The sequence below is a fragment of the Delphinapterus leucas genome, chromosome 21 (genome assembly GCF_059928025.1).
Source record: "Delphinapterus leucas isolate spDelLeu-1000000601 "Yukka" chromosome 21, BTC_Dleu_Yukka2, whole genome shotgun sequence".
In the NCBI taxonomy this organism is placed as follows: domain Eukaryota; kingdom Metazoa; phylum Chordata; class Mammalia; order Artiodactyla; family Monodontidae; genus Delphinapterus; species Delphinapterus leucas.
Window position 1 is genome coordinate 21,362,910 of NC_143149.1, and position 16,688 is coordinate 21,379,597.

At 48.3% G+C, this 16,688-nt stretch overlaps 1 protein-coding gene across 5 annotated transcripts in view; it reads right to left on the reverse strand.

The window, feature by feature from the left end:
- Positions 1 to 678: 678 nt before the first annotated feature.
- PRAG1 (PEAK1 related, kinase-activating pseudokinase 1) overlaps positions 679 to 16,688 on the reverse strand; it is a 47,395-nt gene continuing 31,385 nt past the window's right edge. For all 5 annotated transcript variants that reach the window (XM_030762560.2, XM_022571118.3, XM_030762559.2 and 2 more), the window contains 2 exons: positions 8,920 to 9,659; positions 679 to 2,001 (listed from right to left, as the gene is read on the reverse strand). In XM_030762560.2, coding sequence (XP_030618420.2) covers positions 847 to 2,001; positions 8,920 to 9,659 — 1,895 coding nt within the window. In that variant the 3' untranslated portion in view covers positions 679 to 846. The remainder of the gene's footprint in view (positions 2,002 to 8,919; positions 9,660 to 16,688) is intronic.

Consider the following 16,688-nt stretch of genomic DNA (forward strand, 5'->3'; position numbering starts at 1 on the left):
TTCCTGCCCTTGCTTTTGCCTCATCACCCTTTGCTTTTCTCTTAACCCTGCCCACAACTCTCTAAGTGGTCCCCTGTCAGGGTCTTGTCATTTGAACCATCTGGGGTGGCTTCTGCTTTGAGCCAGGCTTCTGATACAAATGACAACCAGCTTTAGCAAACTGGAAATGGATTTCAAGCAGTGGGATTAAATTCTGAAATTCTGGGATCACACCAGCTGTGTCTGAATTCTTCCTAAGAGACTTGTTAGGTGGGGAGAGAAGCAGGGAAGATTAACTGGTCTCCGCATGCCTGGGGCCCTTGCGGCCTTTTGCTCTATCTTACGAGAAGTGTAAGATAGAGGACAGTTCAGGTGGTCTTGAAGCCACTGCTTCAGGGGCTTAAAAACAATTTTACCCGCCAAAGGTATTAACGCACTTGGGCACTTGAGGATAAAAGAGCTGTCTTTACTCATGAGTCAACCGAAAATTTTAATTAAAAATGGAGAGTTTTTTGGTTTTTTTTTAAATAGCCACTTGACAAGAGGGTAAAGAGAGCCCATAATGGGGTAGTGAGACCAGAGTCCAGGCTTCACTCTGCTGGCCACACTGTCCTCAGGACCTTGCAATAAGCTAGAAATGTACACAATTGTAGGCGAAAATTTCAAGGCTAGGGGAGGAGAGGAGGCCAGACCAGGGTGGGCAGTGACATCCTCAGTCTTTTGTATTTATATCTTACACACACACACACACACACATATATATAACATCCAAGTACAACAGTCATTTGTACCATTTCCCAGGAGACACAGATGTTTCCAAGGCAAGGCAGGGCGGGGCTGGGGGCAGCACGTGGGACGGGGGCTGCCTCACAGAAGCTGCAGGAGCTTCAGCGATTGTAAGAGAGCTCCGGGCTCCGCCGACGCCAGATACTGGCAGCACAGCCAGTCCTCCAGCTCCACCCCGCGCCGGCGGTCCACCGCCTTCTCGGCGAACTTCATCATCATCAGGGCCCGCTTCATGTCGATCCAGTTGCTGAGCGTGGCGCACAGCGCCTCCTCGGAGGTGCCCGGCTGCTCCACCAGCTCCCGCCGGGGTCCCCACAGAAGGCACTGCAGCACGCGCTTGGCCTCGCCGATGCGGATGCGCTTGATGGGGTCGGCCTGCAGCAGCAGGTGCGCGAGCCGCTGCAGGCCCGGCGAGTAGAGGGACAGCGCGGGCAGTGGGGGCAGGTCCTCCTGCCCGTAGTCCTGCTCCCGCAGCTGCGCCCGCACCTCGAACGGGTTGGGCTGGTGGAGGAGCTCGTAAATGAGGATGCCCGTTTGGAACTCGTCGAACTTGCGGTACTGGGAGGCAGACACAATCTCTGGTGCCAGGCGGGCCTGGCTCTTTTTCTGCTGCAGGTTGGCGGACCCGCCCGGCTTCTGCTTGGCCTTCAGGAAGTTGCTTATGATGAGTCGGGGCAAGTGCTTCTCGCCGGGCCCTCCCTGACAGGCGGGGCCAGCCGGAGGGGTGGGCGTGACGCCGGCCGAGGGGCAAGAGGAAGGGGTAGCGGCAGGGGCGGGGGGTAAGGTGGTGGGAGGGGCCCAGGAGGTGGCGGAGGAGGGGTCCGGGGAGGCCTGCGGGGCGCAGTGCACCAGCAGCAGGTTCTCCAGGCATAGGTCCCGGTGGATGATGCCGTGCTCCTTCAGGTGCTCCAGCCCGTTGCAGAGCTGCAGAAGCAGGAAGCACACGCGCCGCTCGTAAACCTCGGGCTCAGACTGGTGGCTGGTGGCTGAGTCTTGCACAAAGTCCGAGGCGGTCTGGTGGGGTACCTCTCGGGTGATGACCACCACGCAGTCCTGCTCCTGGGCGGGGGGATGTGAAGGCAGGGCAGACAGGGGGTCCTTGGGCGCATCGGGAGAGGTAAGCATGCTGGAGGGCACCGAGGCGACAAAGTGGCCGCAGTCCTGCTGGATGTTGAAGTGCACGGGCACGGAAGGGCTGCAGTACGAGGCTGCTTTGGGCTCAGGGGTTTTGCAGATCTGTGGGGGAAAGGGGCAGTGAGGTCAAAGGGCCAGAGCCATCATTCGGTTCAGCAACTGGGGTTGGGACGTTTGGATATCCACATGCAAAACGGTGAACTTACACCCGTATCTCACACCGCACACACAATTAACTCAAAATGGATCCCAGAGCCCTAGATCGAAATGGAGAGACTTAGATGTGAGAGCCAAAACATATGCACTTTTGAAGAAAACACAGGACAGAATCTTTGAGACCTCAGGTTGAGCAAGGGTTTCTCAGATACCACACCAAAAGCATGGTCCATAGGAGAAAAAAATGGACAAACTTGACCTTACTGAAACTCAAAACTTGTATGCTTCAAAAGATACTAAGAAAATGCAAAGACAAGTAATAGAGTGGGAGGAAATATTTGCAAAACACATATCCAGTAAAATGATTTCTATCCAGAATTTACCAAAAATTCTTGCAACGCAGTAATAAGATAAATTACCCAATCAAAAAGTGGGCAAGGGGCTTCCCTGGTGGCGCAGTGGTTGAGAGTCCGCCTGCCGATGCAGGGGACACGGGCTCGTGCCCCGGTCCGGGAAGATCCCACATGCTGCGGCTAGGCCCGTGAGCCATGGCCGCTGAGCCTGCGCGTCCGGAGCCTGTGCTCCACAACGGGAGAGGTCACAATAGTGAGGGGCCCGCATACCGCAAAAAAAAAAAAAAAAAAAAAAAAAAGTGGCCAAAAGATGCATTTCACCAAATAAATATATAATTGGCCATAAACACATGAAAAGATGTTCAACATCATGAATCATAAGGGAAATGCAAGTCAAAACCACAATGAGAGACCAGGTGAGGCCCACCAGAACGGCTATAATAAAATGATAACAGCAAGTGTCTATGAGGATGTGGAGAAATGGGAACTCTCATTTATAGCTGGTGGAATGTCAAATGGTACTACCACTTTGGAATACAGTTTCGCAATTTCTTAACAAGTTAAACCTAAAATTATCACACAACCCAGCAAGAGTGAGTTCCCTTGGTAGGAAGACGTCCCCATGCCCAGAGCGTAGGCTGGACAAATTCTCAGGAAGCCAGATAAGAGCTTACACAGGCAGTCAGCCTCACTCCTCAGCCCTCGCACCTGAATTGGCAGCTACCTTATAATAGATGTGTTCGACCCCTGGGGTGTTCCCTTCTTGGGGAATCTCGGGGGCAGATGCAGGCCCTAAACCTCTAGGACTTGGTCAAATTCTCTTAGGCTGCCCTAGTTTCTAGATCCAGGTACATATGCCATGCCTACCAGCTGGCACAACCTGTGGGGCTGATTTCAGTGGAGCCGCTAAGTGGAAGCCACGAGCTTTTCCTCCAAGGGTGAGTCAGAGCAGCTGAAAGAAAACAGAAAGCTCTCCAGAGAATAGGGAACCCAGAGGGCCCAACGGCACCCTCTGAACCAGAGGTGGGAATAAACAGACGGATGATCTCAAGCTCCTTTGGGGAATTCCCAGTGTCTTTCCCACCTCTTCTACATCTTCTTGTACTAACGACAGCGACTGCCAACTAAGGATCCTGAGCAACAGGAACCCTCATCTGGTGGCCACACAACTGAAGAGTCTTGAGCCAGACACAATGGCCCCCTGTCAGGCCTCAATTTCCCTCTAATTACACTGAAAGGGACAGTATATGGTCTGTGGGTGCCCCTCTCAAAAGGAGATGATGCAACCCCAGCCGTACTTTGTAGAAAGGTAGGGATCAGTGCGTAATCCTTAGAAGAAAGGCATTTCGCCTCCATCTATAAAATATCATCCTGCAAACAATCCAAAAATAACCCTTCGGGGTGCTGCACTCCGATGAGTACAGCAGTGTTTATGGAGCACCACAATGCTTACAGGTGACGTTTTTAGAAGTTCTGCTGCAAGTACCTTTTCAAAGAGATTTATTTATATTGCAGTTCTACAAAGCTCAGCATAAAACCTGGCATAAAAGAGCTCCGCTTCCGAGCAAACTTTTTAAAAGATAATTGGAGGGCTTGGGGGAGAGAACACATTAATTTATTGATCCCTCTATTAGAAAGGTAGAATAGAAATAAAAGGGAAGTACATTTTATCCCAGACAGTGCTTCCTATTACTAACAAAAGTGATTTCAGAATGCATGCCTAAAAGGCACTGCTGCAGGCTCTTTCTTATCCAAGCACACCCAGCTATATTCAGTTTTTATTTTTGGCTGTGTTGGGTCCCCATTGCTGCACATGGGCTCTCTCTAGTTGAGGCAAGCAGGGGTTACTCTTCGTTGCGGTGCGCGGGCCTCTCATCGTTGTGGCCTCTCTTGTTGCAGAGCACAGGCTCCAGAGCGCAGGCTCGGTAGTTGTGGTGCGCGGGCTTAGCTGCTCCGTGGCATGTGGGATCTTCCCAGGCCAGGGATCGAACCCGTGTCCCCTGCCCTGGCAGGCGGATTCTTAACCACTGCGCCACCGGGGAAGCCCTGTGTTCAGTTTTTAAATGGCAGTCTTCTGGAACACTATTACACTAAAGGAAATTTGGGAGGGGTCCTCAAAAAACAGTCTTGCATATAAATACCAACCCCTGTGTATGGACCTGTCTGCTGTGCCATCCATGGATACTAATGTCATCCCCTCCAGTGAGGGCTTCTCAACTACAACATATACCTACCGAACTCCTGCACCATGCCTACCAAGCATTTTGTCATGTAGTGTCTCGTTAAATCTCATTGAACAACTCAATGAGGTAGATGCTACTACAGAGGAGGAAACTGAGACTTCAAGAGGTTAAATTATTTGCCCTAGATTATACAGCTAAGAAGTGTTCTGGAGGTGAAAAGTATGGGCTTTGGAGTGAAAAGGACCTTAGTTTAAATATAAACTCTGCAAACATTGGCAACTTTCCCTTGATTCTTGTTATTTGTGGTCGTTATGTTCTATTACGTAGCCACAAACACTGAATGCATGAATGCTGAACCACTGCTCCTTGGGAAACACAATGTGAAGTTCCTGCAAGCCTCTGGTCACAAGGTGTTCACCAACTTATCAATATGTAACCTTGTTGTATACTGTGTGTGTTTCTGTTTAAAGATGCCTTATTCATAGATACTGCTGATGCACTAACACTGACTCACGGCCAACAGCAGTGTAACTCATGCCTGAACTAAGCTGATCTAACACCCTCTCAAAGGTGCATCACAGCCTTCCTGACCTTAGGAACACGAGACAGGACTTCAGCGCTCAGCGTGGCCATTTTAAAGAGCGAAATCGCCAACGAAAAGCACAAAAGTGTGACAATGAGGCATTAAATAGACACAAAAAGTACACCTGTGTACAGTATGACAGCTGAAACAAGAAGGCGGAGGGTCCCTTTGTACCACCTCAGCTGAAGATTTGCAAGTCAGATGACCCGGATTTCCGCCCCCGCCCACTGTGTGCCAGTTCAGTAATGAACCCCAAAGCCCTCCAAGTATTGATGTGGGGTTACGAGTAAGTTTCAGCATCGAATTCACAAACGCAGGATCCACGAATACTGAAGATCAATGGTATTTATCCCCAAGTGTGTTTCTCCTCTGTATCTCAGGGGCAGTGTCCCTCTTCACAGGGCCACTGGGAGCATTAAAGGACACAACACAGGTGTGGCTTTCAACACAATGCCCAGGCGAGCACCCACCGGGAGAGGTTGCTATGGTGACTGCCCTTGCGGGTCCGGCTGTAGCCATGTGGTGGTGCTGGGCAATTCCAGAGCTGGCTGGCTGTACAAACCCAGAGGGTTCAGCTGCCGGGGCCTGGGCTGTGTTTCCAAGGATCCCCTTTCTCCAGGGTATCAAAGGCCTGGGCCCGGCAAACACTCTCCTTGGGAGCTCCAGGCACTTCGCACAGAGGTGTAAATGAAAGAGGAGAGTAAATGACAAGTGGCCTGGATGCATTTCAGAATCAGTGAGCTGGTCCCTCTGGCAAGACCTGCAGCTTCCTCACTGCCTCGAACAAAAGACAGAGCGCAAGAGCAGCCCTGGGCCGCCGCCAAGATCATTCTACGGTGTCAAATTAGAGGTGAGGGGAGAGGAGGGGGCGGAGGGAGGGGGCGGCTTCTTTTCCACCCCATCTCCCCTCACCGCCCCCCAAGTTCATTTTCAGGGAGTCTGTGCTTGGGTTCTGGCTCAAGACCTTCACATAGACCTTTGGTTCAGCTCAAATTTCAAACGTTTCACTGAGCCAAGTCTCACTTTAAACTTTAGTGCCACGGCCTGATTCGTGGTTGAAAATCTGGGCTAAGTCACGTCTGTTAAATAAAAAAGGCCCAGCCCGCTTAGCGCAGGTCCCTAATTACCGGAGTTCTGGCTGACTGAGGCATGAAACAGCTTCGAAAGCACACACAACTAAGGCATTTTTTTCCCTCCTCATACTCGTGGAGCTGGGCTACATGAGCTGGCTTCACCTCCTCGCGGCTACAGGGTGCCAAGCCCACAAACGGAGGGACCAGCGTCAGCCTGAGCAGGTGCGAGCCTGCAACTGAAGCTCCTGCTTCCCAGGCACGGATGAAATGAGCTCAGCCACAGCCAGGCGGTGTGGGAAGGAGCCCCGCTCCCCACTCCTGGGGATTCAGCCGATTCAGATGACTGTATTCCATCTAGGATCAGCACTAATGAAGTGCAACAGCAGTGTGGAAGGATGCTCCGTGCCCCGCCCCCCTCCCCTCCCCCCAAGGCCAGGCCCATTTGCAAATTGATATTGTTGTTCCCCAGACTCTGAATACTGGAAGCTCTTCTCCAGATTTTCTTTTCATACATTACAGAGATAGTCCCTGAGCTGCCAAGGCTCCAGCAAAATCAAAGAGGAGACCCCGGGGACTCTCTTCCTTAAGAGGACCAAGGTCTATCGCTGGCTTCCTTATGGTTTAGATTTCGAATGCAATGAACGATGCTGCCTTTTAACATCCTCTGGAAATGCTGAAATTTCTGCACTGTTCTTCGGAGAACTGGCTAATTCTACATTGTTACAGGAGGTCCTAGAATCCAAGTTGCACATCACCATCATGGATATAAAAAACAAACCCCTTTGCCCAGAGGTTCTGATCCAGCGGCAGATCTTGCACCACGTGGCCCCCTGGGCCATATCACTTTCTACCCCATGGGCAAGAGGGATTAAGCCTGTCCCACCAGGCTCTTTCCTCCTCAAAATGGAGAAGTCAGCTGTCTCTTGGCAGTGAAGGAGCTGCCCAGGTCCAGCCCAAGGAGGCGGGGGAGAGTAACACATGCACTTGAACACAGGAAATGTTCAGGGTGGAAGCAGAGACATTATTCACAAATCCCTTTCTCAGGTCCACTAGGTTGGCAGAAGCAAAGAACTTCCTAAAGGCACCTCCATCCCCTTGACTTTCAAGGAGCTCAAACTTACATCCCTTTCATTGCATGGATACAGGCCCCTGGCTCTGGGCCACCAGCGATGACCAGGCTGACCATGTCCAGCTCTCTGGAGGGTCTACTCACTCTTTCTTTACTGGATATAGCACCCGGCTAATAGGAAGGGAAACGCTGGGGTTGTTTCTTTTTCTTTTAATTGTGATTGGGGGGGTGACCAGGTAGGGTAGCTCAACAAGAGAGTAGCTGCCGAGTTCAGATATAAAGAGGCAATGAAGTTCAAAAATCTATCTAGTCTTTTGGGGCCTTGATTTCTGACAATGAACTGGATCCTCCTAATAGCTACCTTCCTGCCTAGTTTTTTTGCAAGAAGGCAGCGAGTAATTATACAGAGCCCCTTGAACAAATAAATCAGGGGTTCCCAATCTATATTTTATGGTGGTGTCACCAATTTTTTAAAAGAAAAATCTCACAGTAAAATTCACTGCAATTTTCCTTGGCTAATAATCATAGTATTAAAAAAAATCTTACTGGTAAGAAGGAAGCCACCCCGCCAAGACCGTTTCACGTTAGTTCACTGTTTGCATTTTTTCTAATTAGAAATAAAAGAATGTCTTGGGGCAGGTGATGGCAGAAAAGAGTTCAGGGTTCCCTTCTCACTCCTCACAAAAGCCTGCATTTATAGAAGGACCACAGACCACCAGGTACTCAAGGGACACCAAAAGAAGATGAGAAAAGGGGCCACCAGAGGGGCCAGATGGATACAGACAGCTCCACCAGCTTCCTCAGAGCTGTGCCCCAAAAGAGCAATGGGGCGTGCTAGCAACAGCCCTGATCCAGGGCCAACGATTAAACAGCTGTGTTACTTTGGGCTAGTCACTTAACTTCTCTGAGCTTCATTTTTCTTAACTGAAAGGGTGGTAGCATAGGCTTTGAGACAAGACAAAGAAGACTTCAGATCCATCTTAGCCACCTGCCAGCTGTGGGCAGATTACTTAATCATTTTGAGCCTCAGATTTCCCACCTGTAACACCTACCTGCCCTGTGAGGATTTGAGGTCGTGTAGTTAACACGCCCATCCAAGAGTCTAGTTGTGTACTGACTGCTCTATTAATAATATTACTGTTGTGGTTCAAGATGATGTTTGGGTCTAACTCTCCTTCCGGCTCTATTTTAAGCACTATGTCTTAATTGCCTATCTCCCGTATTAGATTATAAGCTCCATAGGAACCATATGTTCACCTCTATATACTCAGATCTTTACAAAATACCTGGCTCATAGTAGGCATTCAATAGAAACCTGCTGAATAAATGAATGAGTTCTCCATTACATTAACAGGCAACTGTCTTAATCCAACTCGATCATGCAGGCTCGTTCCTGAAAGCACAGAATGAACCTTCTATTCACTGTACAAATCACATTGCACCGCGTCCTGGACCAGGCAGAGTGAGATCGCCGAGCAGTTTTTGGAAACTACCCTCCTTCGGGAGCTGGCTGAGGGGAAATGACTTCCCCAGCCATAGCGCTGCCCCCCCAGCCAGGACCGGCTGGCGGCACTGTGGAATGGGAGGAGGGGTTGGTACCTACTTTCACAGCGTAGGTGCTGCCGGGGTCCTCGGAGCAGGTGGCACAGTAATAAATGGCATCCCCCGAATCGCAGCAGGGCTTGTTACAGGCCAGCTTGAACAGGGACCAGTTATTCTCGCTGAAGTGCAGCCCCTTTTTCTGGCCGCCCATGAAGAGGTCCTCACACCTGGCCACGAGGCGGACCAAGGACTGGGCGTAGAGCCCTCCCAGCTTGGTGTAGGTGCCCTCCTTGCTGCTGATGCTGCTCAGGAGGCTGTGGAGCTGCAGCTGGGCGCTGCCCGCCGAGGCCTGGCTGGACACGCTCAGCTGGGAGGCCGCGGCCGAGGAGGCCCCTTTGCCCTGCAGGCTCTGGCTGCCCGCCAGTCCTGGCGCTGGGCCCCAGGGGCCATTGTCTTTGAACGTTTTCTCCAGAGGCTCGGAAGCAGAGAAGATGTGCTGGTGGCGGCTGCCGGGGCCTGAGGAGTAGCTGAAGTGGGACTCGTCATGGACACAGACGTTGGTTTCTGAGTGGCTGAGGTTCAGCTTGGGACCTGCTGTTCTTGGCTTGGGGGAGCCTTGGGTCCAGAAGAAGCCATCCGGAGAAGAGGCCGCCCGGCTCACTAGCTTCTTCTGGGGGAGAGGTGGGGGCTGCAGGGGGCCACCGGGGCACACATCCTCAGTGGAGCCCGAAGGGAAGGGAACGGGGCTGAAGAGCTCCTTCCCGCTGCTGGTGGGCGAGTGAGTCAGCTCAGATGATGGACCTGAAAAAGAGAAACAGAAACCATCAGACCGGGGGCCCAGGCCACTCAGTTCCAGGGTCCCGTGGGCCTTTTTTTTTCTTTCCATTAAAGCAATGTATTTTATTTTGTTTTTATCTATTTCTTGAAGAGACAACATATGCACAATGAACACGACTCAAAATGCAAAAAAGGTGTACAATGCCAATGAAGTCTTCCTCCTACCCTGTTCCTTAGCGCCCAGTCCCTCTCTTCGGAGGAAACATGGCGGGCAATTTCCCACACATCCTCCTGGAGATCTGCCAAACAACCCAAACACACACACACACACACACACACATTTACACAAAGGAGAGCAAACGGTGCCCACTGATTGCAGTATTCCTTTTCTTCACTTGCCACTATGGCTTGGAGATATTCCACATCAGATGATGTTCAGGTCTATCTACTTCTTTTTAAAAGCTATCCCATACTGTACCATCACATGCAAGTACCATAATTTATTTAACTGCTCCCCCGTGGATGGACACTTAGGTTGCTTCTAATATTTTGCAAACAATGTTGCAACAGCACCAACAAACTTCAACATGTGTGGCTTGGCTGGATTTTTTCAAAATGTCAGTTTATAGAGGGTACAATTTAGCTACAGTATAATTCCTCCTTTTTAGGGTATAATTCTCTGAGTTTTGACAAATGCCCTGATGGCCTGGGGGACAGTGCAGGCCCACAGACATTTCAGAAGACAGAGAATGTGATTTCATAAGAAGAAACAGATTTCAAGGGAAAGCGAGTGGTTCCCAGGCCCCACAGTTCCCAGAGGTGCACGTGGATATTGATGTGATTTGGGGAAAGTTCCATCACTGCCTCAGGCCTCCGCAGAGCATGGGGACCTTCAGAAATGTCACAGACTGTGAGATAAGAGCGAAGACTGGACTTACTCTTTATATCAATGTATGAAATGGAGAGTTCACAATGAAACAAGAGTTCAGGTAAAAAATATATAAGAAAAGGTACTGACATCAGAGAAAAGAAAGGGCCAATTGAAAATAATACTCATTTCTTTCATTCTAAGAACTGACTCAAAGATGTACCCAATATTTTAATAACAGTTTTTAAGGGGATTAAAAAAAAACCAAAACATTAACTGTATCCATACATTATAAAATACATCCTATTATCCTGAAGGTTAAAATGTGAAAGAAACATGGGTCTCAGATTCAAGGAAATAGGCAGTTATGATGTGTGCCCCTCATTTAGTTGACTGTGCATGTAGCCCAAGGGCGGGGCACATAGTGCCTCTCTGGACCCCCTCCCACCTTAGCAGGACGACCAAGATGCAAGACGCACAACAAATACAGAGGCCGGAGGTAAGTGGAGAAAGGCCCCAAAGGAAGCAAACTGTCTGTTAGTTTTGTGTCACTTCACTCAGAGGCACATGGCCTTCGCAGGGCTGCTTCTGAACAGGTGACAGCTGTCTCTGCTTGAGTCCCTCTCTGCTTTCTCCAGCCAAAGAGGGACAGAATGGGCTGGCACCAAGCCTCTCCCATCAACACGGGGGCCTCCTTACATGGGGGTGCTCCACCGGCAGGAGGGAGCCAGGTGGATGACCATGTCCTCAGGCGCCGATGTCCGTGCCTCAGCCCCACTGACCAGCATCAGTAAGTGACAGCAGGGGCCTCCTGCACAGTACAAGCTCCAGCGCAAAGCCCCCAGGAGGACAGAGTTGGTAAACGCAGCTAGTTGAACACAGGAGCTGGGAACCAGGTTTGTGCAAAGAGATGCATTATCAACACGCAGAAGATAAGGGTTGGGGAGGGGGCAGGCAGAGCGTGATCAGAATCCCGGTCAACGCTTTACTCAGCGCCTCCAGTCTCCCTGTCCAGACAGGGACAGCCTGCCTATGGTCAGGACTCCTGGGTCCCCCGTCCAACCGGCTGGGGAGGTTTTTGACAAATCAGTTTCATGGCTAGTCCCCTCCTTAAGCCTTATGCTTATTCCCACCCCTTTCTTTGGTTTGTCTTCCTGGGCTTCCCCCTACAGCTCTCCTTGACGCTTTCAACACATCCCTTTCTGCCTCTGGTCTGATCTGAGGGCGCACAGCGGGATGAACCCTGATGTAAGCTGTCAATCTTACTCGGCTGAATTTCCTCATTTAAAAACTGACCGGGAGGCTTCCCTGGTGGCGCAGTGGTTGAGGGTCCGTCTGCCGATGCAGGGGACACAGGTTCGTGCCCTGGTCTGGGAGGATCCCACATGCCGCGGAGCGGCTGGGCCCGTGAGCCATGGCCGCTGAACCTGCGCGTCCAGAGCCTGTGCTCCGCGACAGGGGAGGCCACAGCAGTGAGAGGCCCACGTACCGCAAAAAAACAAAAACAAAAACTGACCGGATTGCATCCCTGCGAAGGCTCCTTCCAGCACTAATAGTCTATAATTTCAGCCATTCTCTCCATTTTCAACAACTCCTCATGCGCATTTTGTCTCAAAGCTGCCCCTGAAATAAAATACCTCTAGGCAGATGGTTATCTTGCTTCCACTGTTCCTCTATCTCTAGTTCCCACAAGCTGCTGCTGGAAAACTTTTCAATCTTTAAGGATAGCAGGAATCTTAAAAAAAAAAAATATATATATATATATATATATATATATATATATATATATATCGGTAACACTTCTCATTCCCTAGATTACCAAAGAAAACCAAGAGGTTGTGCTTTAGCACAGAAAATAACGCGTGTGTTCAGGCAGTTGGAAGGAAGTGATTTTCTCCTTTGCCCTGTGTGTGTTCTCTTGCTTTCTTGTGGGAACTGTGAGTGCATGGCTTGGATCAGATCTATATCCCATAACCATTTAGCTAAGTAGGGGCAGGAGTACTGGGTATTAGAAGGAGGTGCGGGTTCAGGGATTAGCATGTGGACTGGTTCATTTTTCGTTATTTCTTAGATGTTAGGTGTTTCTCACCCAACAATCACTGCCTAAAGCACACGGTAATCAGAGGACGGCACGGCACAGGAAGGCTCCTAGCCATGCACTTCCCCAGAGGTTGTAAAGGACTGCATTACACAGAGCCCATCTGGTGAAGTGAGGCTCATCTGAAATGTGCACTTCCTCTGTATAACTGGGCATTACATGCACATATTGTGATTTTTGCATTAAAAAAAAAATCTCCTACTTGGGTAACAGGTACACCATCTTCTGACCATTCTCCAGATGTGGACCCGCACCAGGCAAAAAGACCATAATTCACTCTGATCGCCCCCAGGCACCCCAGGACCATATAACATCTCAGCTGTTAATATTCTTGGCTGTTAATATTTGGAGGGAGATGTCTACGTGTAGCCCTTCTCGATGAAACCGATTTCTCCAGCATGAGACAAGCAGTTAGCTGTCTTCTGCGGGACCAGAGAGCCCCCCAGAAGACCCACTCTGGTTCTGTCATGTTGTTGGCTCTCGCATGGGGCACCTCCTCACAGACACAGCTTATCCCGGTTCTATGCCGGTGTTAGATCACCCTGTTTCCAAATTCTGGCTTACAATTAAGGGTGTAAAAAGGATATGAATGGAAAAATACTTTGCTGGGAAGTCTGCCTACATCATAGTTACATAATTAGTGGTTTGTTTTTTTTTTTAATGACTTTGAGTCCTAATTGGGCCAGAGAGCTACATAATCCCATTTCCTAAGTTTTCCTTCCAATTTCCAATTCTGCATATCAAGCCTGCAGCCGGCTATAGAGCAGAACACCTCTGCATCTCCTTAGTGCCTGTGCTTCAGAGAAGAGAAAAAAGTTTTCTAGAGAACTTCCTAGAGAAGTTTTCCAGGAAAAAACTACACATCACATTTGGTGCACTGGGTGGGATCTTAAAACGATGGAGAGGAAAGTATACCAGTTTGGTGCCATTATATTTATAAAGCAGGGAAGAGAAATCAGGATTTCCACGGTGGGGAAAAAAAAGGCTCAACTCCTATGCAGAAATGCAGGCCAAAAGTTCAAACCCAGCACTGTGAGGTTTTCTGATTATAGAGTCCTCTCTTCTGGCTGGGTTTTAATAGGTACTTTCACTGCTCTCTATAGCCAAAATGAGAGCTGGGCTTCAGGAGGAAGTGGTCAGTCCAGTTTTGAACCGTATAAATGAGCCCGTGTGGCTTGCTTGGCGCCCGGCTCTGCCTCCTGACGGCAGCTGGGCCAGAACAAATGTGGGGACAAAGGGCAGGGTCCCAGCTAAGAGTCCCCCAGCTCCAAACTTCAGCTTTGGTGTCTGACGATTCTCCAACTTAAAGTAAAGGAAAGCAAATTGAATTTTCTTTTGTTCGAAACACTGAGTGTTCTGTGGGTCGTTTTTAAAAATGAGGATAAGAGATTTGGCTGGAAACGGCTGTACAGATTAATCCATTCATTCACTCAGTATTTCTTGAGCACCTACAAAATGCAAGGCAGAGGGAACAAAGCAGATGGAGAAAACCTCGCCCACACCCTGTGGCCTGGTTCAATCCCTTCATGTTCAAGGTGAGAAAATTAAAGCCATCTGTGTAGGCCAGGGTCACACAGGAAGTGGCAGTCTTACAGGTTTTGGCCAAAACCCCTCTTCCCACCCCCAGAAGACGTGAAGCGTGGTGGCACAGGGGATGTTCTAGCCTCACAGAGAGGAATTTTTTCCTCCAAAGGAAAATTTGGTCAGAATAAACTCTAATTTTTTTTTTAAAGGAAGGCACATAGCATTCCTTCAAGAGGAACCCTTGCTTTTTCAAGAAGGTAAACGTGCTCTGAAAATGGAAGCATAGTATTAGCATTTTACAATTGGATGGAAAATGTGGCATTTGTGAGAAGTCTCTCCAGACCAGTTAATCATCCCAAGAAACAGTGATCCAGATGGGTAGGCAATTGACATGCAAAACAGGAGAAGCACTGTCTCAGTTTGGAAAACAGGCTCGTGGAAAATATTGCGTGTCTACAGCCCATGTGTGGTTCCAGAATCATGATCTTTCCCCTGTTGTAACAAAATCATTATGGGTTTTCTTCCAAATGAACAGTAAAATTAAGTTAGTTCAAGGCACTTTCACATGCTGTTGACAGAAGCATAAACTGACATTTTTAGAGGTTAATTTGGTAACATCTGTTTAAAAATGCATATACATTTTGACATATCGATTCTACTTCTAGTAATTTATCTTACAGATATGCTCACCAAATTATCTTGGTGTACGTCACAGGATCTTCCTGCAGACTTGTAATGAAAGTAACCTAAACATGCATTGACAAGAGAAGGGTTTAACCAATTTATACAATGAAAAAAATATACAGCATGAAAAAAAATGAGGTAGACCTAGGGGTTCTGATTTGAAGGACTTCAAGATACATTAAGTACAAAAATGTGTAGAACTGAAGTTTATATTTAAAATATGGATACGAACTTCTGGGATGATATAGAAAAAAATGTTCCAAATGAGGGGTGGAGCTGGGAGTCTGAAGACTCTGACTTTTCACTTTATATCTTTCTCCATTGTTTGGATTTTTATCATAGACATGTATTGACTTCATTGAAGTAATAATATATTTTTAAAAATTTAGTTTAAAGGGAATAGCTCAAACTAAAATGAAGCTTCACTTTAGAGATATTGTGAGAGCTCAGGCCACAGACAATCTTAAAAATGCGTATTTTTTCCTTTAGGATAACTTCTCCATCCTTCAGTAACACATCTCCCAGAATAGAACCGGTGACTCAGTCTGTCTCCGTGGGGGATGGGAGGGTATACTGTGTTAGAGCAAAACATCAGTGTAATATATTAGACTGAACCCACCAATTTAGGATCAAGTGTTCTAACAAGCCTGCTTAATTGTCAGAAAGCACGCTATTTTTGGCTAGAGAGTTTCAGATGCCTTTTTCAGGACCACCTTTCTTTTTTCTTTTTTTTTTTTGGCTGCGATGTGCGGCTTGTGGGATCTCAGTCCCCTGACCAGGGATTGAACCTGGGCCACGGCAATGAAAGCCTGGAATCCTAACCACTAGGCCACCAGGGAACTCCCAGGACCACCTTTTTAAAAATACTATTTCTTCTTCTTTTTTTTTTTTAACATCTTTATTGGAGTATAATTGCTGTACAATGGTGTGTTAGTTTCTGCTTTATAACAAAGTGAATCAGCTATACATATACCTATATCTCCATATCTCCTCCCTCTTGTGTTCTCCCTCCCACCCTCCCTATCCCACCCCTCTTGGTGGTCACAAAGCACTGAGCTGATCTCCCTGTGTTATGCGGCTGCTTCCCATTAGCTATTTTACATTTGGTAGTGTATATAAGTCCACGCCACTCTCTCACTTCGTCCCAGCTTATCCTCCCCCCTCCCCGTGTCCTCAAGTCCATTCACTACGTCTGCATTCCTGTCCTGCCCTTAAGTTCTTCAGAACCTTTTTTTTTTTTAGATTCCATATATATATGTGTTATTTGTTTTTCCCTTTCTGACTTACTTTACTCTGTATGACAGACTCTAGGTCCATCCACCTCACTACAAATAACTCAATTTCGTTTCTTTTCATGGCTGAGTAATATTCCACTGTATATATGTGCCACACCTTCTTTATCCATTCATCTGTCGATGGACGCTTAGGTTGCTTCCATGTCCTGGCTATTGTAAATAGACCTGCAGTGAACACTGGTACACGACTCTTTTAAAAATACTATTCTTCTTAGAGTCTCAGGTAATAGCCTGAGTGGGTGAGCAAGGGCTCAGTGAGGGTCAGGCTGTCACTCATTCTGACTGACGTCTTTGTGTACTATCTCCCTGCCCTTCCCTGGCCCCTTCCTGGCTGACTTTTCCCCATAGCACTTACTGCCATCTGACACACTGGCTACTTTAGTCCCTTATCTTCCTCATTGCCCATCTCTCCCCACTAGAATGTGAGCTCCACGAAAGGAAGGGACAGGGCATTTTTTGTCACTGCTGTATCTTCAGCATCTAAAACTGTATCCAGCCCATAGTTTGTATTCAACAAATATCTATCAAACCAATGACTGAATTAATGTCTATATTTCAAAAATCTTCTTGGCATTATTGTTGAG